The 25059-nt window shown below is 43.7% G+C and overlaps 1 protein-coding gene, 1 non-coding gene and 1 pseudogene across 8 annotated transcripts; 2 read left to right on the top strand and 1 right to left on the bottom strand.

Annotated features, from left to right (window-relative positions):
• Positions 1-323: 323 nt before the first annotated feature.
• LOC117851663 (uncharacterized) lies at positions 324-3689 on the top strand. The gene is made up of 2 exons (XR_011897980.1): positions 324-3234; positions 3325-3689. It is a non-coding gene; the product is annotated as an uncharacterized protein (transcript).
• A 3944-nt stretch (positions 3690-7633) lies between these two features.
• Positions 7634-11150, bottom strand: LOC140222489 (uncharacterized; annotated as a pseudogene).
• A 1925-nt stretch (positions 11151-13075) lies between these two features.
• Positions 13076-15895, top strand: LOC117851658 (protein SRG1). 7 transcript variants are annotated; one of them, XM_072293051.1, is made up of 6 exons: positions 13076-13245; positions 13448-13527; positions 14235-14570; positions 14672-14931; positions 15075-15402; positions 15494-15895. In XM_072293051.1, the coding sequence occupies exons 3-6, from the start codon at positions 14334-14336 to the stop codon at positions 15734-15736; spliced, it is 1068 nt and encodes a 355-aa protein (XP_072149152.1). In that variant the 5' UTR covers positions 13076-13245; positions 13448-13527; positions 14235-14333; the 3' UTR covers positions 15737-15895. The 7 variants fall into 7 exon arrangements, with proteins under 7 accessions (XP_072149152.1, XP_072149151.1, XP_072149150.1 ...); XM_072293050.1 differs by having other exon boundaries at positions 13076-13299; XM_072293047.1 differs by having other exon boundaries at positions 13077-13245; positions 14164-14570.
• The last annotated feature ends 9164 nt before the right edge of the window (positions 15896-25059 follow it).

The following is a 25059-nucleotide window of genomic DNA, read 5'->3' as shown; positions in this document are numbered from 1 at the left end:
AACCAAAAAGTAAAATTAAATGATGCATTTCATATAATATTCCAAGAAATCATAAATATAAATGTTTCTATATACAATAAATATAAATACTCGAACAAAGTTTGCCAGTTCAAAAGAAGCGTGACATGAAATTCTCACCAATTGGAATTAGAGATTATAATAAGAGACAAGATTACACCCTATTGTAGACCTTAAATAAGTGTACGTTACGAGCCTGCACCCGTAGCAACCCATAACAATACACAGGCATATTTGCTAGTACGTATGAACGTAGAAAAACCGAATACGGAAAATACGGAGACAAATTAACTGGGTGGCTTCGCTCTCGAGCTGTGTCGCGGTCCATCTCCCGTCTGGCCGTCTCCCTTTCGGGTTCCGTCCGTACCAATTGCCCGCACGACGGTTGGCGGCGGTGGTGGGAGAGAGACCGCCGCGAGGGCTGGCGATCACGCCCGCTGCCCGCGGCGGTTGGGGCCAGCGCCGGTGGCACATTTGGACGGCGGTCCTTGGCTGGTTTGCCCGTCGTGGCGACCAAATAGACCGGCGGCGCGCGCGGTGGAGGAATTCGATTGCAGCGGCTGGCGCTCGCGGCGACAGATCGGATGACGGCGGCGGTCAGGCATCAACACCGCTCGAGATTGGAGGCGGGGGACTGCGGCGGCGGCGGCGGCACGGTTCCGTAGCTGCGAGCAACTGATTCCGTCGCGCGCAACGGCAGGGTTGCGGTGAGACAAATGATTCGCGGTCGCGCGGAAACCTTCCCATCAGCAGGCTGCCTCGAGCCCTCGACGCCGCACAATGGAACGCAACGGGGGAAAAAGCAAGGCCTGAGCTAAAGCTTCGACCGTTTCCTTCGACATGTGTGTGCTAACTGCTAAGGTAAGATTCATTTACGTTGCCGTTGCATGTTGTTGTGATTATTTTTCCCCAACAACAATGTTGCTGTGATTTTTCTGAAATCCGACTGCAAAATCACTGTGAACGAGAGTACCCCAATTTTCCTGCGGAAGCGTAGCCTCATACAAGTAACATTCGGAGTGGTAAATCAAGTATCATCGGCATGACAGACAAATTCCCGAGTCATGCCATGCCTCAAGAATTCGAGACTCCATGGACGACTTGGTGTGTAGCACGACTGCACTAGTCATAGTTTTCAGGTAGTGGGATTAGGTTTTTGCATGGATTTGTGCAGGTGCTGATATGAAAGTTTGGGAATCAATATCAAGTGTCATATGCATATGTATGCTGATTAGCTTAGGCGATTAATTATAGGTAATAGCTTTTCTCTTAGGCCCCGTTTGGGTCCAAGGAATTGGAATCTATTTAATGGAGTAGGCTAATTTATGTTGGAATGTGGCATTCCACAACTTTCCAAAGTTTAGATATAAGCCTATCTTAAATTCATGGGGTGGGAGATGGAAATTGATTCTATAGATTATAGTTATTAGATGGAATTCAATTCTTATAGCACGCTCTTAGACTCGCTTCTCTATGGTAGAAGTGCAGCATACAAGTATCTCTCCCATATCACCAACTATAATATACAACTATATTCCACATACAATTATATTAGCTTAATTAATTTGTGTCTAAATTATGATTATTAGGATGGAATTCAATTCCAATGATCCAAACGGGGCCTTACTGGAATTTCGATGAGTTCATTACCAGGCCATTACTCTTCCAAATAATTTGCATAATGCATCTCTTTTAATTGTACGTGATTTTTTATACGGATAATGAGCAATGGGATTTTAAAGACCTTGGTCGTAGGGCTGTTACAAATACTGAGTAACACAGGATATCAGTAGTCATGTTATACTGATGTACTCTAAACCTTGACGAAGAGATTGAGCCAGCACCTATGCTGATAGATGAGAAGCCGCCGGCACTGTACCAGGTGATAATTGAAGACTACTTTAATAGGGTCCCTGAACTTTTCTCTCGAGTAACAACAATCATCAACATGGTGAAGAAAAACCATGCCATCATGGGGTTAATTTAGTCTTTGAGGCAAACAAAAAAAGGGCTTCAATTTGTATGGGTTTGTTCTAACTGATGACGCGATCGGAAACATGTACCACTGCTTAGCCTAAAAGTTTGGTGATAGTGGATCCGTGGGCTAACCTATAAATATTGCCCATGCTGTCCAAGGTCTGATCTGGATCTTTGCATCAAGCCTCACTCTGATATAAAGAAGACGGAACTGAATCACACTGCCATCTTATATACTTTCTGTAGCATCTAGAAGTAGAGGAAGAAATTTTGGTGGCAAAATGTCAGCAAGAAGGAACTGAGTAGTATCATCACATACTTGATGCAACTTCTAAAGGGACAGGATTCATCACCTGCAGATATGCTGAGAGGAAAAAAAAGAAGAAGAGATAGCTGAATGGAACGTCTGAAGGAGATGAACCGTAGACTAGACTGATAAGTCTTTGTAGTTTGTCCTGACATAGCTTGGAGAACATCTCATCACAATGACGGGTCTCAGCTTCCTTCTCTGAAGTTATTTCAGTTGTTTTCTTGCTGCTATCATACAGAGAAATTGTGGTTTAATTTTGCCATTCCATCAGGTGGCATTTCAGAATTCGTCATATCACTCTCATTGACATGTGGCTCAGGACAGATGAATAGGATGGTAAATCCTCAATATTTGTGTATACCAGTGGCCTGAAAATGGGGCTTGTGAATTCACATAATACGGGCATCAGACGATTGCTTCATTTGTGGTGCTAGATGTTGCCTCTCTTAGTCTTAGACGATTGCTTGTTATTCCTTGTCTACCCATTTGGTTGTTGACTATTCTAACATTCCTTTGATGATTCTGAAACAAGAACTATTCTATGATGATGACTGTGCTTGACCATGAGCAAGGAAAATAACTGGCCATGACTTCCAACTGCAAGTTTCAGGGCATTGACAGAATATAAGTATGATCAAAGAGCTTAGATCTCCCTATTCTCAACCAGCAAAAGGTAATAAGCAGAGAAGTATCTTAGAACACTAATGGCTGACGAGTCATGGAGGTTGCCAACGCCAGTGCAAGAACTGGCTGCAAGAGCAGTGGAACCACAGAACCAGTTTGTGCTTCGGGAGCAGGTTCGTCGTGGAACCCTGCTGCTCCCCACTGACATGCCGGAGCCTATCCCAATCATAGACCTCAGTAGGCTGCCAGCTGCCGACGAGTCTGCCAAGCTCCAGTCAGCGCTGCAGAACTGGGGACTCTTCGTGGTGAGCTCTTCAGTGCTTTATCTTTCCCTTTGCATCATGCAGTGTTTGCTCGGTCATGGCCTGCAACCAACAGTTGTCTACACTGTGCAGGCTACCAACCATGGGATCGAAACATCTCTGATGGATGCTATGATGGGCGCATCACGAGATTTTTTCCACCAGCCGCTCGAAGAGAAGCAGAAATATAGTAACCTGATAGACGGCAAGCGCTTCCAGGTGAAGGGTATGGTAATGACTTGGTGGTGTCTCAAGATCAGATTCTGGACTGCATGATCGATTGCACCTCAGGGTGGAACCAGAGGATGAGAGGAACCTTACTTATTGGCCCAAACACCCTGAATCTTTCAGGTTATCTATTCACTTTCCGGACATTTCTTCAAATGTTATGGTCTGCTGTATTATGCAGAAAAGAAAAAAAAATATATCACGTCTAAGTGTCCATGTGAAGAGTTTGATGCATAGTGAGCAATAGTAGTTCAAAAGAAATTGTAACAGCTGATGATATAGAGAGATAGCAAGTGAAAATAGTACTACCTCTCGAAGTTCAAAGCGCAGATGGGCCTCATTATGCGGCCGGGCCCAATGGTGCGCATCTCTAACGGTGCCCGAAACGAATCTCTGGTTGGGCCTGCCCAATTATTCGCATCGCTGGCCCATTCGCGGCAAATTTTTTTTATTTTTTTATTTTTATTTTACGATTTTGCAGTAATAAGCACGCAATCCAAAAATTTGCAGAAATAGACCCATCCCGCCGGATCAAATGGTGGTAGGTAAAAAAAAAAGGGAGGTACCGCCGGTTCAAACGGCGGTTGGTTGATGTGGTAGCTGAGGGGTAGAAACGGCGGTAGCCGGACCCCTCCCACCATTCTGTTGGTGGTAATGGGTGGAGCCAGATATAGCCGGTTGAAAAACTGGCTATAAATTGAAGTATCTTTATTATTATTTTATTTTGGTGTAATTTTTTCTCAAGGTTAAAAAAAATATAAAGTTACATTGGAAGCACTAAATATTCGAATATGTTATTATTGGTTGCAATATGAAACTTCCTAATTTGAGAGAGATAGAGCGCTTCGAGGAAATAATTGAAATTGAATTAACTCCCAGCCATTAAATACATAGCTATTTCTAGCGAAACTACAACATATAAAAACGAAATTCGTGCACAACATATGAACACCAACGACTCTAGACTGAACAATTAATTATAGATTGCAGTGGCATGTGCGGCACGGATGCTATCCTAAACATGTGTCGTTGCTAAACCTAACATTCCTTAGGTAATTGAAATAGCCGGAGATAGAGCCATCTCTGCTTTCTAGTAGAACTAGCTTTGCGAGAGCTGGGAAGGCCCAACCTCATAGTAGCCAGCACCCCCAAAGGAAGGAGGAGACGGTGGGCAATCCTTATTGTGGTGGTAGGGGCACTTGCACCATGAATCGGTACAAATCAAGTCACCTGCGATAATAACTGCCTAAGGATTTGCATCAACTTTGGATTGAAGATCCTCCACCTACGCTCGAGGTCAAAGATCTTGCACTTGAGGTAGTGGATGTAATCTTGGGTTGGCTCAGAAAGTGGAGGATCGACCCACTTCGCATAGCAGCAGTTTCCTTCATCGAGATAAGACTGAACGTGATGTTAGTTTGTAGCAAGAAAAGCTTAGCAAGAGTAAGGAAGTAATAACGTGACTCACCAAGCCATACGGGCATCGAAAGAAACGCCAGCTTCCATCACCGTAGCCATCAAACAGCTGCATAACACCAGCCACGTCATGGTGACACATTGGCCACGCATCATGGCAGTCGTCATAAAGCCTAAGGCAGTTTGGAGGAGCATAGTTAGTCCTTTTATGCAGAGGGAAGTCGTTGAGGGTGCCTCATTCTCCGTTGGGCCAAAAGAACCTGGCCAAGTGATGGTGGGAATAGGAGCATACCCTCCTCTTCCCCTCCTCCCACTACCTCTCCCTCTTGCGGATGCCATTGTTCTTCCTCCTAATCAGTGGTATGGAAGGATACGGGAGAGGGAGGTCCATATAAGGAATGTTGAGATGGAGTCGTGTTAAATCATCCTAAAAAAGGTTGGCAATAGGCTTTGCAGGTGCAGGGACGTAGGGCTCAGTGTCGAGTCCCATCTGCCTGAGAAGGCTCACGTTTAGGGTCCTTACAGTCTATTGTGTAGGCTTTTCAGTGACGGTTCACGTCAATAGTGGAGTAGCGCTATTTGAGTACTGTACTGGCAGTAGAGCAGTATAATAGCAATAGTGTGGAATCTGAGTACTTGAAGCATGGAGATGAAATATTATCATAGTACAAATAACAGTACAATAGCATCTCAGGCGCCCAACATGACAAACCTAAAGAGCACCTTGCCTAGGATAAAATACCTTAGGTAATGTAAATTGGTGGATCACAACTAATGTTCTACTGGGTGAACCGGGGAAGTTTCCCCATCCTCGCTGTTTTGGAGGAACATTCTCCCTCCTGCTTCTTCATCTTCTTCTGTTGTTCTTCTTCCTGGAGGAGTTGTGCCTGACGAGCTTCGAATTCTTCCTCTTGCCATTTCAGTGCTGCCTCTCAAGCACCTAACAAGTCGCACCGCCTCTGTAGTTCATCCTCCTTGCCCTTCAAACGGATTTGTTGTTGGTGGATGCGTCGCTCTTGCTCGAGCCGAGCAAGACATGTAGTGTCTCGAGCCGCTTCCAGCCTACCATAGTATTGGACTTTGGTCTCTAGCACCACTGGGATTATGCCCACCTCCCCTAAAGGCCTAGTGTCGATCCATTCCATAAATGTGCAAGCCTGCATGTTTATACGGATTAGTTCTAGGCACCGGTACATAGAAAACATATTTAAAATGTTTATGAACGGACTGACCTTAAAAATCATCATCAATGTCGGGACACTTGAAGTACCTACACCCCTTCTTCCCCCTAGGTACTCGATCCTCCCATACTTGCAACCACGCACGGAAGCCGCAGTGGCATTCGGGGCGCTCATTTCATGGTGGGATTCCATTTTGCTCATCCCTCCATGACAACATTTCTTGGAAGGAGACGCAACCTCACTACAAGCGTTGCATTCGGGTGGGGAAGTGGTAGTAGTGTGTTTGAACATTGCCTGGACATCTGATATATAGAATGCTAGTGACATGGTCCATCGACCATGTCCAGCATAGCAAAAGGAAAAGGACATGTATGGACATCATAGTCTGCACCGGTCTACCTATAAAAGTCTCTGCACAGACCTACATAATATAGTCCGCAAAGGACCACACATCATAGTCTACAACATCGTCCACATCATAGCCTACACCAACCTACAAAAGATAAAGAGGCCCTATGGACTAAATGCGTCCTCGCTTGTGACGCACAGCACCAGGACCACGTCTTGCGGCCTGCTACGATGCTCTGGTCTACAGCTGGTCGTACGTAAAGGGCTCCGGAGGGGCAACCTCGCAAGCCGAATGTCCTGGAGCATCTCCAACTGGTATCGTAAACTTCTGGATATAGCCCTGTGTTGGAGGCATTGGCGCTTCACCCAACTGCAAAGAACCTATCTCCTCAGTGTCGTAGCTGAAAAAGGAGTCCACCCAGTTTGTACTCGTCCTCTGGATCTCGTCCTCTACGGACTCGTCATCGGTCCCTCCATGGTCTGTGTACGCTGTGATCAAACCAAGTAGTGTTATTGTCAATTTCAATATATATTTGTAATGGAATAGAATGCATGTATTGATGACGCACCTATTTCATCCACAAGGAGTCCACGTGAAGACGGTCCTCTTGCACTAATTCCTCTGAAGTGCTGTGAAACTGTGTCACGAAATTGTAAGTTAGTACGACGAATTAGAGTACAATTGGTGAATGAAAAATGAGAGACTAATGAACACATACTTATAGAGGTGAAATATTGTGGACCGTGCATGCCTAGGAACGTGCATGACGTGTGTCTGTGTCCTCAGGAAGTACCACTGCAGGTACACTGTGAAAGCGTCGTCGAAGTGTAGACGGTCCTCCTGCACTAAGTCCTACAAAGTGTCCGCCCACATCTCCACGTACGAAACCAACCTTGTACCCTACTGCATCACTAGCCCACCACCACCCTGACGTGTCCACCTAACATATCCATCGTGCAATGGGTTAGACTAACGCAAAATCTTTATTAGACGGAAAATGATTAGATGGGGCTTACCTGTGCACATCGGCCGGGACAATTTGAGTCACTGGAAATGGGGAGTCTTGGTACCGGTGGAACTGCCTCATGACATGGTGTACCGCATACTCCTCGACGTGGATGTCATACACCAGTGGCTTCTTCGTCATCCAGTACTCCCGGTCTCGTAGGCACAATGAACACAGCCCATGCGGGGCACGAGCGTGGATGTCCGCTGCGGTGTAAGGTGTCTACCTGACGTCGGTGTCGACAAGAGCGTCGAACTGCCCGACAAAGTCTAGGTACGACTTCTTCGTATGAACTCCAACCCACGATCCCTAAAAAAAATTATTTCACAATCAGGTTTAGTACTCGAAATGTCAATGCATGCAACATATGAATGAGTACGAAAAGTAATTGTAGGTTTAGTATTGTACCTTTCTCAAGCACTACATCGACCCCATCGTGGGTCTGTCAATGTCGTCGTGGTCGAAAGGCAACTCCGGGTAGGGTGCCATGTTAATTAGTGGCCGACCTATCGGGAAGAGCTCGTACGACCAAAGTTGAAGAAGCAATGGGCAACCAACAAAGATGGGCTCCATCAAGTTTACCTTACAGCAGCCTGTGAAAAGCCCCCTATAGGTCGCCACCAATACAGCTGAACCCCAGCTGTACTGTGGAACCTCGTCAAGCAGAGCCTCCGCTATAGCCCTCGCATAAGGAAGGAGGTGCTTTGGTGCCAAGTTCCCTTGGGACGTGCAGATAATGATCCACCCAAACAACCACATTAAGTACGCCTCCAAGTGCCTCGCAACTGTGGCATCGGCAGCAGCGACTCTCATGTAGTCAACCTACACAACCATACAAGTTAGTTTATACATTCACAAACCTTAACGATAACAAAATGAAAAGATAGGTAATTAAGTACTAACGCTAAACTGCATGAGCCACTTCTTTGTGGGTCCGTGTGTGGAGCTGAAGGTGCGGTACGACAAGGCCCGATCGTTCCGCGGAATGTGGGCAAACCGTTCCAAAAACTCCTCACGCCAACTAACTGGCACGTTCTACGCGCCAACGGCCCTCCCGGCACAAGGCAGTCCTAGCAGTAGCAACACGTCCTGAAGTGTAGGGGCCATCTCACCCACTGTGAGGTGGAACGTGTGAGTCTCAGGCCGCCAACGGTCAAGAAGAGCTTCTAGGAGTAATATGTCGAAGTGGAAACGTGTTGCCTTGTCCGCGCACTTCACTCCTGCGTCCATCATGTCTCCCTCAACCAACCTCGCTATCGGGGGAGCCCCATAGCGCGTAACCTGTAGCATGGATAGCATTTATTATTTAAAAGAACACAATGTTACGATTGAAATTGAATAAACTAAGTAAAATGTACCTCGGAATCCACCAAGCGTCGATTGGCATCGTCGAAAGCGGCACACGTGCGCGAAGCGTGCCGAGGTTGGCACCCCGTACGGCTAACATGAACGATTGGTGAGCGGCGTCCACGCGAGGGTCCAACAACTCGGGGGGTCTCATACCTGTCTCTAGGCTCCTCCACCGTACCTGCAACACGTATAATATTATTACATGACGAATGAAATATATACGGTTGACACGGAGACGAAATAATATAATTACATATATTTGAAATACAATTTACAACACATACCAGTTATTTGAAATACAACATAAATGAAATACAATTTAGAGCACAGGAGTTATTTGAAATGCAACAAAAATGAAATATTACAGGATATAGATTTATTAAAATATCTTAATATTACAACTTAGCTTTCAGTCCACAATATAAGAGTTACTGGAGTCTCTCCAGATAGACCAAACATGACGAATTATATTACATATGACTAAGTTGATGAAACGTACGAGTTCATAAATATACAACACACATCACTAGTGCTGCATACATTAATCACAGAAGGCCGTCATTGTTCCTAGGTGCACGACGATCCTGACCACGTGCTGGAGCATTTGCGTCACCTGTTGATGGTCCAGCTTGGTTACTCCCGCCTCCATATGTCATTGCAAGGCAGTTCTTGTACGTGTGACCTGTTTCATGGCACTTCGAGCAGAAGCGCACTTCAGGACTAGCTTCAGATTGATCCATATTGTTCCGGATGCATCTGTTCTTGCGTCGCTCAACCCCTTGGAATATTTCTGGATCAGGGTCAGGAATGTAACGCGCGACATTCCTAGAATTATTTATAAAGTTTCCTAGTAAATGATATCCGTAAACCTCGTTCCTCCAAGTGGCCCATATAGTTTCCTTGAGGAAGTAATGTGGTATGAACCTACGAGGCTGAAATCTTCCTGCCTCAAGGCATGCATCAATGACATGGGTGCAAGGCCTGTGAAGCAGTCTTGGCTTCTAGCACGAGCAAACACATCCTTCATTGGTAATGAGGCACTCCTGTATATGCTTCTCGTGCCTCCCTCCCAATCAATCTTTGTCCCTACAAACAGCCTTGTACCGACGTTCAACAGCACCCACTTCAGTAACACGATGCTTACAAGCCTTTTTAATTGCCTGCTCCATGTACTCTGTCATCTTGTATCCATAAATTTTATCGGTCATTGACTTATTGGCCACCGTGTACCGTTCCCTGAAGTACTTCATGGTGCGGTATAAGAAGAATTCCACGATACCAATTAGGGGCAGTCCCCAAACACCACGCAAGACTCAGTTATACACCTCAGCTAGGTTTGTAGTCATTATACCCCACCTAGCACTTCCCTTGTCATACAGTAATGCCCACTTTTCCTTCGGCTCATGTTCAATCCACTGTGAGAATGTCTTAATGGACCTACCCCGTCTTCGTCTTACATTTGGACCATGCAATCCGACATCCTCCAGAGACACAGGGTGGTCAGCCTTGCTGTTTACCGACCTCTTACCTAGCTCTTCGGATTGTTTCTTTGTAAGTTCATTAAGTTTCTTCCAAAGTAGATTGAATTTTCTCTCTTGATTCTGGGTACATAGGCGTTTAAACATTTGCATAAGGGTCTTATTTTTGAATTGGCTATGAAAGTTTGCCCCCGTATGCCTCATGCACCACCTACTCTTCAAGTCCGGCCACTGCTGTCTTGCGACGTTTCACATTGCTATTATATAGGTCTTTGCTTGTAGAATGCCTTTGTGCCGATCATGAATTATACAAACACCCTCCACGTCCTTCATAATCATCTGCTTAACCCTATCTAGGAACCAATACCAACTATCTCTAGACTCTTTCTCCACAAAGGAGATCGCCAGCGGCAACACCTAGTTGTTACCGTTGGACCCAACAGCTGTCAAGATTGCGCCTTTATACCTTCCAGTAAAAAACGTGCCATCAATGCAAATGACTGGGCGACATCGCAGAAAAGCCTCAATGCAAGGACCCAAGGTTAAGAATGACCGCTGCAGAACCTGTTTGCCTGGATTCTTAGCACAGGGATAGGCTTTCAGGTCGTAGTAACTTCTTGGATTTCTCTAGCATATGGTGTACAACAGGGTAGGGAGGTTATCATGCGATGCTTCGTATGTACCCCACTTCATGTCTAACGCTTTTTGCTTGGCTCGGTAAGCTTTATGGTAGCTAATCTTGTACTTCAACTTCTCCACTATGGCACATAATCGACTTGGGCTCATAGATAGGATTCTACACTGTTTGAGGATACATGTATTGAGCAACAAAATCAGCAGTGAGGTTGCGGTGTTGTGCTTGCAATTCATCCAGCAAGCATTGGTGCTCCACAACTCAAGTCACCTCCTAGTAATTCTTCCACTTCCCCTTGTATGCGTGCACCCTAAACGTGCAATTGCTTTTGACACAACACACATCATACATTGTCGGATTGCTCTTCACCAACCTGAACTACCATTGCAAAGATAAAGTCGACCATCACTTCACAACTGCCTTCACCTCATCCCCACTAGGGTACACAGCACTAACACAAACCTCATTCTCCCTATACTTCCAAGGGATATTTTCTCCTTCATTGACTATTAGGTTAGAATGGTCATAACTTGACCAGTTTTGCGGGATAGGATAAGCATCATCCTCATCCGACGAGTCATCATCCATGACACGAAGGTTCTCTTCTCATTACCTCTCTACCTACTCAACTAATCCAGGGATGTGTTCCCCTTCATCAGCCTCGTCATTTGGCTCATGGGGTGCCTCTTCATCCTCTGCATCTCCTTCTTCTACCCCATCTTCATTATCTTTTTCAGTTTGCCCATTGGTAATCTCCAGACCTTCCACGCCTCTAACTTCCCCACCTCCAACTTTTTCTTTCAACTAACTGTTAGACCCAATCTTCTGAAACACTTCAACAAACAATATCAACGGTAAACCACGCTCAGTACAAGCATTTACATAGACCCTCCAGTTCTAGGTTCCTTCAAGCGGCATCAACTCTTAAAATATTATGTCAGTTCGAAACCTCACTACATCCCTAACAGACAACTCAACTTGATCTCTATCAAGATTAAAAGCCTTAAATAGCCAGTTGCATATTGATGCCCAAGTCCTCTCTCTTGCTCTTGCTATTTGTTTGAAGAACGATTGAAATTTAGACAAATCTACCCCTTTTGAACCATATCTAACCTCCCCCGTATCATAGAACACTTGGAAAAATAAACTTTCCGACATGCCTTTCAATATACACGACATAAACAGATACTATTACTAAATGTTATTAATTTAACTAACTCTAACGACACCTACATTTCACCAACTATATAAAGATCTAACTCGTGCATTGCCAATAATAACAATTTTAGAGTTATCTAAATATATCCACAAATTAATTTTACTTTACCCTATCAATATACACGACATCAAGAGAGATCATTTTTAAATATTACTAAATTTAATTAACCCTAATCACGCCTACATTCCAAAAAATATACACGACATGACCAAAAATTATTACTAAATGTAACAATTTGAACTAACCCTAAAGACACCTACATTCTGAATAACTATATAAAATAATATTAATCTTAAATTTATCTAAATAAATCAACAAACTAATTTTACTATAATCAAAATAACTAACCTAAATCCACTGTATCGACAAACTAATATTTGTCTATGTCTAATATGAACACCTAAATTTCATCTAATACTTAATACTACACCATTTATATAGCATATCAACTACTACATCAACCAACTACGAGTTAAGCTAAACTGCAAGATTTCAAATAATACCTCAAACGAAGTGAAGATCCGGTAGAGTTTCGCTTCAATCTCCACCCTACTCCACTCCTCTCCTCTCCTCCCTCCCTTTCTTTTTCTTCTCCTCGCTCCCTTTCTTCCTCTTCTCTCACGGTCCTCTCTTCCCTCCCTTTCTCTCAGTTGCTCTGGGCCCCGAATGGCAAGCGCGCGCCCTGGCCTCGGCCGCTTCGCGGCTTTTAAAGGCAGGCCACCTACCGCTGAATCAGGCGGCGATAACTTTCCACTCCCACCGTTTGAATCGGTGACGGCCTGTTATCACCACTTCATCGTTAGCTACCGTCGTATCATCTTGCGGTAACTCGATGGGTCCCGTGGCCGCCACGGATCCGTGTGCCGCCCGTCGTTTCAGATGGCGGTTAGTTGAAACGGCGGTAGCCGTTTGATCCGGCGGTAGGATCTATTTGTGCAAATTTTAGGATAGGCTATTTATTTCAGCAAAATTGTAAAAGAAAAAATATAAAGAAAAATCATTCGCGGCGAACCTCTCCGGCTCTCCCCTCATTCTCCACCGCTGCCGCCGTGCCGCCTCATCTCGATCTCCGACTCCTCGCCGGCGGCGGTGCCGCGCTGGGATCCCTGTACGGCGGAAGCGTCGGCGGTGGCGGTGCCAGCGATTGAATCCAGTAATTTTCGCGATAAGAGGCGCACCGGTCCTAGATCCGAAAAGTGGCAGCCTGGCAAGCTCATCGCGCGCTCATAGTTCTCTTTGGGCATCGCCTTCCACCGCCCCTGCAACTGCCCGCCTGCCTCTAGCATTTCCGACAGCCGCTCAGATCACTTCCATTCGTGTCTGATTTCGGCTAACCCTATTCCCCTTGTGTGCAGATAAGGTGCTTCCACAAAAGCAACTGCGTGCCATGTGTGGGGAGCACAGTTGAAGCAACAAATCAACCACTGACAGAGAGGTTAGCTCTCAATTCTTTGTTTCGTTCTATTGAGTCAATTCGTCTGTTAATCATATTTAGTTTGCGTGGATTTATTCGAATTGAACTAATTGCTCCAAATTCTGGGCTCTGGAAATTTCGAGATTAATGATGGTTTGGTTGTTAAGGACATTGCTGTTGTATATGGACATTGCTCCAAGTTAGCATCCTTTTTTATGGAAATACCTTTCATCAAAGGAGAGAATTTCGAAGCACCTCGCTCTTAGCATTTTGTTGCAGCATGTGCATTTGCAGAGGACAAAACGAGAAATTGTACTGAAAACCTTCTGCCAAAGGAAAACAAAAGTGAAGTACCGCTCAGTCATATGATAGTTTAATTGTCAAGTTGATATTCCTTGAGAAAAATCTCAATCCAAAATTGACTAAACATGTACTCTTGTAGTGTTATCCTTTTTCCAGTTCTGATGGATCTAGTTGGTTTAGTGCAAAATTGTTTGAAGCTGGAATTTCTTGTCAAGCTGTCATCAGATGAATTAATAGCCAATATTTTATTTATCATATTCTATGGTTCAGATAGTGACAGCAATGCCTGTATGTGGTTGGTGGCCCATCTATTCTTTGACAGTGACTAAATGAAGCTAATCTATTCTTTGACAGTGACTAAATGAAGCTAATGTACCAAGTATTTTTTCAACAAAAGAACTCTTAACTAGAACTGTGCTTTCCAGAAGTCCAATTTGCCAAGCGAAGTTGGACCTTAAGCCCCTTGTAAGCTAGTGAAGTCTATCTAGCAATAAATTCAAGGAAAACACTCCACGAGAGCACTAATGGCGAATGAATCATGGAAGATTCCTATGTTAGTGCAAGAACTGGCAGCCAAGGTGCAGGAGCCACCAAGCAGGTACGTGCAGCCAGAGCAGCAGCATCCCGTCAGCCTAGTGGTTGGTGCTGAGAAGCCGGAGGCCATCCCTGTAATTGATCTCAGCCGGCTGTTGGCTGCTGATGGTGCTGATGAGGAGGGAAGCAAGCTCCGGTTGGCCTTGCAGAGCTGGGGGCTCTTCCTGGTGATCCTCTCAGCTCTTGTTCTTGTTCTTCTTGCATGCTACTAGTTTTATTGCGCCTTTTGCATTACAAGAGATGATGTGTATGTTCGTTGTATATACAGATTGATAATCATGGAATAGAAACTTCTTTGATGGATGATTTGATCAACGCGTCAAGAGAGTTTTTCCATCTGCCGCTCGAAGAGAAACAGAAGTGCAGTAATTTGATAGACGGCAAGCATTACCAGGTGGAAGGATATGGAAATGACCCAGTGGCATCCAAGGATCAAATCCTGGACTGGTTGGACCGACTTCATCTCAGGGTAGAGCCAGAAGATGAGAGGAATCTTGTCCATTGGCCTGAACATCCCAATTCTTTCAGGTAATGTTGTCTATTTTGTAAGAATAAATTGCGTTTACTTGTTTATATCATGAGTGTCAGTGATGTACCTAAAGTTGGAAATGATAGCATCAGTAATCTAAAATAGTTTGACTGGAGCTGGACTAACTTGAAGCTATATACAGGGCTCTTTTACACAAGTACACGTTGAACTGCAAGAGAATCAAAGATCGTATCCTTCGGGCAATGGCCAAGTCTCTAGGACTTGACGAAGATTACATCGTTGCCCAATTTAGCGGCAAGGCTCCTAGTTTTGCCAGATTCAACTACTACCCACCCTGTCCAAGACCAGATATTGTCTTTGGCGCCAAGCCTCATTCTGACGGCGGTGTTCTTACCATTCTTCTCATGGATAAAGATGTTGGTGGACTTCAAGTTCTTAGAGATGGCGTGTGGCACAATGTCCCAACTAGTCCCCACAGGTTGTTGGTTAACATAGGAGACTTCTCGGAGGTACTCACAATTCAAAATTATCTGCATTGTTATACCTGTCATGATGCATATTCTGGTTGTTGATCCTCTGGTATGATCTTTACGGACACAGATAATGAGCAATGGGATCTTCAAGAGCCCAGTGCACAGGGTTGTCACAAACATGGGGAAAGAGAGGATCTCATTGGCTATGTTCCATGGCCTGGATCCTGAGAAAGAGATTGAGCCGGCAACAGCTCTGTTACATGAGAAGCAACTAGCACGGTACAGGAAAATCAAAGCCAAGGTGTACCTGGCTGGGTTCTATGAACATTTTTGTAGAGGAACAAGATTTATCGACTCTGTGAAGATCTAAGGGAGGTAGCTTAGGTTCGAACAGAGTAGCAATGGTGAATAAAGAATGTTTTCTTTTTCGTGTGATGTACATAACATGGATCATCAAAGGAATGTGCACATCACGATTTAAAGAACCCACCGCTGGGATTTTCTACTAAAGAAGTTTCTTATGATTTAACGTTGTTTCACGTTGATAAAATGCATGTAGCAAGGTACAGCATGTTTCTGGGGAGGCGAGATAAGGGCTGATGCGCGATAATTGAGGTTTACTTGGTTACAGGATTATTGAGTTTGTATTTGGATCAAATGAACTTGATTTAGGTCCTTAAAAATAGATTGAACTGTTGAATCTTGGAATCATTTTTACAATTGTCGCTAAGGTTGAAACTTTTGAGCAAAGCTAATATTACAAAGAGGTTACTGCAGTGCTGTGCGCAGATTTCTCTGCATCTTTTCATGTGCAGATTTCTCTTTATCTTTTCCTGTTACCTGTTTTTGAGGGGAACTACGGCAGGCAAGGAGCCGGCCTGAACATTTGTATTGATACGCGAGTTTCGTGCATACAAGATTTGCGAATGTAGAGTACAAGGAGGGAGGGAGCAGCTAAGTTACATTGTTACTAAAAGTTAAACTCCATTGCAGTAGTGCACCGGCCAGCGTAGAACGTCGTAGCCGATGTTTCCATAATTCCTGTTACCTGTTGACGACGGGAGATAAGAAAAGATGCAATCATGCAACATCAAAGTCACTACATCAAAGTTGCACATCTTTGACTACGATACCGATAACCAAGGACAAATTTGTCGACATGTAGGTTTTGGGTCAGCTGTGTGTTGTTCTGCAGCTCACTATGACACCTTAATAGAGTCCCTCTGCTTTTTACACAACTTGGTGCCATTTTTATCTGTTTCTATTCCAATGCCATATTTGAGGATCCTACCATTTTATCAACTTAAGCAGTTCTCACTTGTCTGAAGAAAATATTCAGAGATTCAGCTTAGCAGATTTATTGCCATTACTATCCCACAATCTCAGACCAAGCTGTATGTTAACTGAAACCGTTCATGCTGTTACTTCGTTGTCTCCACCCTGAAGCAGAGGAGGCAGGAGACGCCATGCCGCCCAATCTGAAGCTTCGCACCGTACCTCATCATAGCACGGGCACGCCCGGCGATGTCCTATCTCACCGCCACCCAGGGGCGGAGCCAGGATTCAAGCATAGGGGGACCAAGTAGACATATGCCATATACCATTCATATACACAACTTAATATCGCCATTCATTTATCTCTCTTAAACTACTTCAAACAGTGTCTTTCTTTTGTTTCCATGAGCGAAAACTGAATTTCAATGAATTGGGTATAAGAAAAAAAAAGAATCTATATAAAATGTTTTCAGTTTCTATAGTAAATTTTACATAACTAATGTGTTGTTTGACAAGCTGGCAAGCACATCAGAAACCTACGAGATTTATGAAGAAATTGATAAAAAAAATAATTAATATCTTGTTAGCTTCAATGTGAAGCCCTTTGCACCACTTAGGTGGTTGCAAATATGCTTGACACCAAAGAAACTGAGGCAAATTAATTGCATCTGTCCATATCTACGAAGCAATTGAAACATATTGGAATGACAAAGAAGATACAATTGAGAAAATGAGGCCATGTGATGAAGATTTGAGGTTCCAGGCCAGGGCTATCAGCGTCGATTTGACGGCGAATACCCTCTCCCCAGCCTCGCGCGCCGCCGTTGGCGACTGCCAGGGGGTGGACGGTATTTCATTTACACCCCTGGGTACCTAGCGTCCGTCCAATCGAGATCCCACGGTCACGATTAAGCAAGAGGCGTCCGATGCGAACGCTTTGCAAGAGGCTTCAACGCTCTGCCGTCATTTCGCGGCGCGGCTCCGCCGGCGAGCTCGCGAGTCTTGCATGGTGTTCATTCGGCCATGGAGCATCAAAAGTGGACGCGTTCCATGGAACAGCTTTACATGAAGGACCTGGTCCTCTGCCACCATCATGTCGCCGCCGTACCCTTGGAGCCTGAACTCCTTGCCGTTGACCAGGTTGGAGTGCCTCTTCTTCTCTTCAAGCGGGAGGTTGTAGAATTGCCTCGTCGCCTTCATCATTTCGGCAAGTAAACCTGGATCGACCCCATGCCCAAGGTGGATAAGGATCAGAGTCCAGAACTCCAGATTTGAATATGAGCATGGTTGGATCAGGTCATGTTATGGAAAGCTGCCCCAGAGTTGGACCGGAGAAATTGACCAGGAAGAAGCCCCAGTTCTGCAGGGCGGATCGCAGCTTGGCGGCCTCGTCGGCGCCGTGGTCGTCAGAGGGAGCGGGCGACAGCCGGCTGAGGTCAACGATAGGGATGGGCTCGGACATCGTGACGCCGGCCATGGCCGGACGGTCTTGCTCGCGTACCAAGTACCTTCTCGGTGGCTCATGCACGCCGGCGGCCAGCTCCTGCACGATCGGTGGTATCTTCCAAGGTTGTTCGTCGGCCATGGTTGGTTTGCTAGTGATCAATTCACTCGGTCTTGAGCTCACTGCCACCCTTATCGGTTAGGGGTCTTTTACGGTACACAATACTACCTCATACTACTGTTCGAAAAGGACTCGTATGCAAGGATCCGACGGTTGAGATTAATTGTATACTACTAAAATCTTAAACGGTAGTATAAGTAGTATGCATTAGTAGTATGGGTAGTATAGGGGTATGTTTGGAAATATATATTCTGGTCTCTTCATTTCCGATCCACCTCTCGCACGCGGCGATGGCGGCGGCGACTGCGCGGTGGCAACTGGCGGGACGCCCCCGGCAACTCCCTCCGCGAACCTCTCCGGCCTGAAGTCGTCCGGCTCTGGCCCCCACACATCCCTGTCGTGGTGGACGCACAGCACCGGCGTCACGCCCGCCGGGTACCTGACGCCGCCGAGCTCTATCAGCTTGGCTTGTATGTCCGCCGGTACACCACCGGCAGCGGAGTGTAGAGATGCAGCACCTCGTACCTGTGATGAAATGCGGTTGGGAGGTTACAATTACATGGCGATGGATATGATCGATCAAGAATCAAGATCCAGAGCACGCGCCGACAAAATGGAAGCTTACGATTGAGGCGGCTGAGGCCGTCGTAGTCGATTTTGTGGCGGTGCGGCGTGTCGGAGGTGGCGGTGGCGGCGGCGGAGCGCTGGCGGTCGCGGTGGCAGTATCGTGCTAATTACAATTCTACCCATACCAAAAATTAGCATATACTCTATACTACCACCTGATAGTATTGTGCACCGTAAAAGAGCTCGATGTTAATCACTAGATACAACAATTTTGATACTTTGGATTTATCGATATAGAAAATATATAATATTTTAATCATAAATCAATTAAAAATGTTCAAAATATAGAAAATATATAGTATTTTGAAACTGCTATTGCAATCTAACCATACCATTTTTTAAAATATAATTCGAAATATTCACGTAGATATTGGTGGTCTTAACTAAAACGGGTTGATTGCACACATCCTAAAATGTCAAATTATTTGAACATTAGAGTGAGCAGAGAACATTGCACGATGAGACATGAAGTACTTAGGCGTTAGGATGGGGATTGCAACAGACCACAATCATGAACCTAAAAACTTGGAAAGTTCAGTCAGAACTTACAACCTCTTTTCCTTTCCTGGATTTTTTTCCGAGTAAATTTTCCTTGAAAATTTAATATGAGTTTTACACTCTATTTCCTTTTTGCTATTAATTCTTCTGCTACCTCCATTTTCGTTTGCCAATACTGTTAGTTAGGTCGTATAAGATTGAACACAAAGCATGCCTATGTTTTTCTTCAAAAAAATACCAATAGCCTGAAAGGGAGAATATCATCTCCTTTGTTGATACTGCTTGATACTTTGATAGACATCAATGTCCAGCTATATCACTCAAGGCTTTCCATGCGCTATTGGGTAATTGGTCAAACATGGAGCATGGGCTTAGACCTAGTGTTTGGATATCAGGCGCTAAACTTTAGCCGTGTCACATCGGATGTTCGGATGTTAATTAGGAAGACTAAACACAGACTAATTATAAAACTAATTATAGAACCCCTAGGCTAATTCGCGAGATGAATCTATCAAGCCTAATTAATCCATCATTAGCAAATGGTTACTGTAGCACCACATTGTCAAATCATGAATTAATTAGGCTTAATAGATCCGTCTCGCGAATTAGACTCCATCTATGCAATTAGTTCTGTAATTAGCCTATGTTTAATACTCCTAATTAGCATCCAAACATCCAATTTGACAGGTGCTAAACTTTAGCACGTGGGAGCCAAGACCCAATTTCATAAAAGTTTCATGAGTATTAAATTTGTTGCCACATCAGCAAAATTACTGACTTAGCATGGTCATTATGAGGGGGAGTTTCATTAGAAAAGAGAGAAGTTTCATCCCCATAATACTCAATTAGCACAATTATCAAGTTTCCAGTCTTATAACTGTGCCATGAAACTGTAGATTGAGACTGGTCTTAAGCTGTCACATCTCCTAGAAAAATGGAGCAAAGTGCCATCCGAATTCCACACAGAAGAAAGAAAAGGTCAAAACGGGATAACCGATGAGCTCTTTTACGGTACACAATACGAGGCTATACTAGTGTTCGAAAAAGATCAGTATACAAATATCCAATGGTCAAGATTAATTGAATACTCTTAAACATTCACCTGTGGTATGGCTAGTATACATGAGTAGTATAGGTAGTATAAAGGTATCATGGTAAAAGAACATATATGATATCACTAAAAATTTATTTTTGACACTAGCATAAAATTGAAAAGGCCATTCCATTTGAAATATCACTTTTCACACATAGTAATTAGTAAATCATCCATAGCCATGAACGGTTAGATCTTATATATACTACTAAGCAATAGTATTGTGTACCGTAAAAGATCTCCTCACCAAATCATCGTGTAAGTGCAAACATGCCAAGCGAAGCATTTTTCAACCCTCAACATAACACCGCTGCTAATATCCGGTGTAATTGCACCGGAGCTTCCAGTGGGTTGAAACCTCTACCGAAAGATCCTCTTGGGGAAAAAAAACTCTAGTGAAAAAATTCACCTGAACACCGGAATTTCCGATGCTATCACTGGATACTCTAGTGTGCTCAACGGACCTTTATGTGAGTTCATTTTTTTAGCTTTCATATTTTGGTCATGAATTTTTTTATCCGGATTCAGATTTTGATGATCTTAGATGCGTCGGAAAGCTTCCAAAGATCTATACAACCTGAGCATGAAATCTTGAGTACATATGAATTTTAATTTTATCCAATTCAAATTTATGCGAAAAGTCTAGTTCAATCTTTTTCATCTCGGCTTCGATCTATTCCTTTCCTTTAATCCTTTCCTTTAATGTCTTGGCTCTTGTTGTGTTCTTGTTAATTTGTAATATCTTCAACACCTCTATTTGATCTTCAGTTAAGGTGATTGATCACTCAACTCTACTATTTTTGGCTTAATAAGAGTATGCCCTTATATACTAGCAAACAACGATAGTGTCATTAGATATGTTGTCATTATATTGAACCACTAAAATCACTTTTACCGAATGTAATTTACTAGCACTCAACAGACATATATATCCTGATTTTTCAAGTGTGTTGTGTCAAGCGCATACTCACTCCATCCTGCAAAGAATGTCTCACAAAAAGTTTCTTTACCTCCTAGTAAATATTATCTAATTAAAGAAACACTCACACCAATAATAAAAAGCGTATGGAGAGGAGCGTAGAGCCAATCAAATGATCAATTGATGTTATTTTTCTAATTCCAATGCAAGTGCATTTATTTAGGCTCTAGAAAACTAAACAAACAACACGATTTTCAATTACAATTAGTATTAGTTATGAGGGGCAACATAGACATTTCTCACCACTGCTATTGTGTCTCAAATTTTCTAAAAGGACACGCTTTGCGGGATGGAGGGAGTAAACTTTTTTTTCTTTTCATACCTACCGCTTGTACAGGCAACCAAACACACTCACAAATGCACATTTACTACTCAATTCGCATCTTTGATGTCTTCAAGAAAACTCCATGACTTCCACCGTGATATGTGAAGCAAGGAATGCCATTACGGACTCTTTTTTGGATATGGGCGCACCATTATGGGCGAAGCAAGGAATGCCAACATGGTTAGTGTTAGCTAAGAAGGGTAGTGGGGAAGGACAATAGAAGAACTGGAGCAAGGATCGGAGAGCAGGTTGAGGAACAGGCAGAGGAAGGTTTAGGTTGAAGGAAAAGTTGATGTTTACAATATTGATGATCATCTCCTCTCTGCTCCCTAGCATATAAGCTATCCTATTACATGGGTTGTAGTTTAGCCACAGGCCCATTCATTGCCAACGAGACGCACATTAGCTTTCTTGGACCTTGCACTCTGGTGAAGCCCAACTGGAGGTTGCACGGGGTCTTGTTCTTCTTCTGGCAACGGACAGTTGCTAAGAATCTCCCCTTCTTGAAATGCCGCTTGTCCCCAAGCAGGCACACAAGGAAAATGACGCTTCAAATCTTCCTCGTCTTCCCAAGTAGCCATTGATACTAGCCAATTAGACCAGTGGACCAACACCTGTGGCACTTGATGATCCCTGCTATTGCCCAGGCGGCGCTGCAGGATAGACTTAGGGACACGATGAAACTCAATATCAGTAGGAAATAATAATGCAGCTACCTATTGTGGAGGTAACACTGCCTTCTTCAGTTGGGAGACATGGAAGACTGGATGTATAGCACACTCCTGAGGTAGTTCCAGATGATAAGCAACTTTTCCCACTTTACTAATCACTTTGAATGGACCAAAATACTTGAAAGCCAGCTTTTGATTGGAATGAGGAGCCAAGGATGATTGAATATAAGGCTGAAGTTTGAGGAATACTTGCTCACCAATCTCGAACTGTCATTCAGTGCGGTGCTAATCAGGTTGCTTCTTCATTCGCTGCTTTGCATGAAGGAGATGTTGTTTTGTCAATTCAGTCATTATGCGATGTTCATTCAACCAAGTTGCAAGATCAGGGACAGAGACAGAATCCACCACTGAAATACCGAAGTGCTTGGGTTCATACCCGTACAGAGCTTCAAAAGGCGTACGCCCAATAGCAGAATGATTGGAAGTATTGTACCAAAATTCTGCCAATGAAATCCAGTGGGTCCATTTGGAAGGGCAGGCATTGGCAAAGCAGCGGAGAAACGTTTCCATGGTTTGATTAAGGCGCTCAGTTTGCCCGTTTGATTGAGGATGGTAACTTAAACTCATTGCCAACTCTACTCTAGAAAGTCCAAACAACTCTTTCCACAACTTTCTTGTAAAGATCTTGTCCCTATCGGATATAAGAGTTGTAGGCAGGCCATGCAATTTATACACCTCATGAAAGAAGACCTTAGCCACTGAAGCGGCCGTAAAAGGGTGTATTAATGGAAGAAAATGACCATATTTGGTAAAGGAATCAACCACTACTAGAATGCAATTAGCATGACCAGATTTGGGCAAACCTTCCACAAAATCAAGAGAAATCATCTACCAAGCAGAAGAAGGTACGGGCAAAGGCTGCAACAAACCTGGGAGCTTTGACCTATCAGGTTTGGCTTGCTGGCAGGTGATGCAATGCTTAACAAACTGATGAACATCAGTCTTCATACCTTTCCAGGCAAACAACATTTTCATCCTCATATATCTTACTGGAATACCAAAATACCACCCAAAGGACTAGCATGACAACAATTCAATAATTTATGTTGCAATATTGGATTGAACCCAATCCAAATTCTGGACTTGTATCTTAGCAACCCATTTTGTAAGGTGAAATTTGCTACAACATAGTCAATCATGAGTTTAGACAATATCACTTGAGTTGCCTCATCATTAAGGTAGTCAGATACCACTTCAGTCACCCATTGAGTACAAGATGATATTGCTACACATTGAGAGTCTAGAGAGGGCATCAGCCACACGATTATCGACACCCTTCTTATAGACTACTCTATATTGCAGTCCAAGTAACTTAGTAAAAAAATTTTGTGGCCACTGAGTATGAAGGCGTTGTTCAATTAACTGAGACAAACTACGCTAGTTAGTGTAGATTATGAACTCACCATGTTGAAGGTATTGCCGCCATTGTTGTACAGCCAATAGAATAGTCAAATATTCCTTCTCATATGTAGACAACCCCCTGGATCTGGGGCCCAACGCTTTACTGAGGTAAGACAAAGGATGACCATCCTGCATTAATACAGCTCCCAAACCATAACCACTAGCATCAGTTTTAATACTAAATACTTTGGAGAAGTCGGGAAGAGCAAGTACTTGAGTAGATAAAGCCTTCTTAAGCGCAGAGAATGACTTCTCATGTTCACCAATCCACACAAACACTGTATTTTTCTTGAGCAATTCAGTTAGAGGCTTACTGATTACTCCAAAGTATCTCATAAGCTTCATGTAATACCCAGCTAAACCTAGAAAACTTCTGAAATCTTTAGCATTCTATGCTGATGGGCACTGGGAAATAGCTGAAATCTTCTTGGGATATGTACCAATATCTTGTTCACTGGTCACATGGCCCAAATAATTGATTTTCCTTTAAGTAAAAGAGCACTTAGAAAGCTTAATTTGCCATTGGTCCTTGGCTAACATCTCAAATACTAGCTTAATGTGAGATGTGTGTTCTTCTAATGTTTTGTTGTATAGAAGAATGTCATCAAAGAATACCAATACAAACTTCGTGAGATAGAGAAGGAGCCAAGTTAGTATTCATGGCTCCTTGAAAAGTACCTGGTGCTCCAGTGAGACTGATGAAAACTAGCCCTCAAATCAAGGCAGGTGAACCATCTAGCAGAAGACAATTCATCTAAGAACTCATCAATGATTGGTACAGGGTATTTCCCCTTGATCATAATTGTATTAAGGTGTCTATAATCCACACAAAAATACCATGTATTATCCTTCTTCTTAGCCAGCAAGACTGAAGATGAAAAAGGATTGTTGCTCTTCTGAATCAAGCCATTCTTGAGCATGTCTTTGATTTGTAGCTCTATTTCATCTTTAAGAGCAGAAGCATACATGTATGGCCTTATTTGCACAGGTGCTGCCCCAGCCTCAACAGGTATGGTGTGGTCACAAGATCTAGCAGGAGGAAGTTCAATAGGTACTTCAAACAGAACGGCGTACTCTTCAATCAGCTGTTGAATTTCTGGTGGAACGAAAACAACCACCTCATCACTTGCCACAATTTCCAATGAACAGACTAGAATAATTGTCCCTTCTATTAATTGAGGCATTGTACCATACAGAACA

The sequence above is a fragment of the Setaria viridis genome, chromosome 4, assembly GCF_005286985.2.
Source record: "Setaria viridis chromosome 4, Setaria_viridis_v4.0, whole genome shotgun sequence".
Lineage (NCBI taxonomy): Eukaryota > Viridiplantae > Streptophyta > Magnoliopsida > Poales > Poaceae > Setaria > Setaria viridis.
The sequence above is the reverse complement of the archived record's forward strand: the minus strand, read 5'-3'. Positions and strand labels throughout refer to the sequence as shown.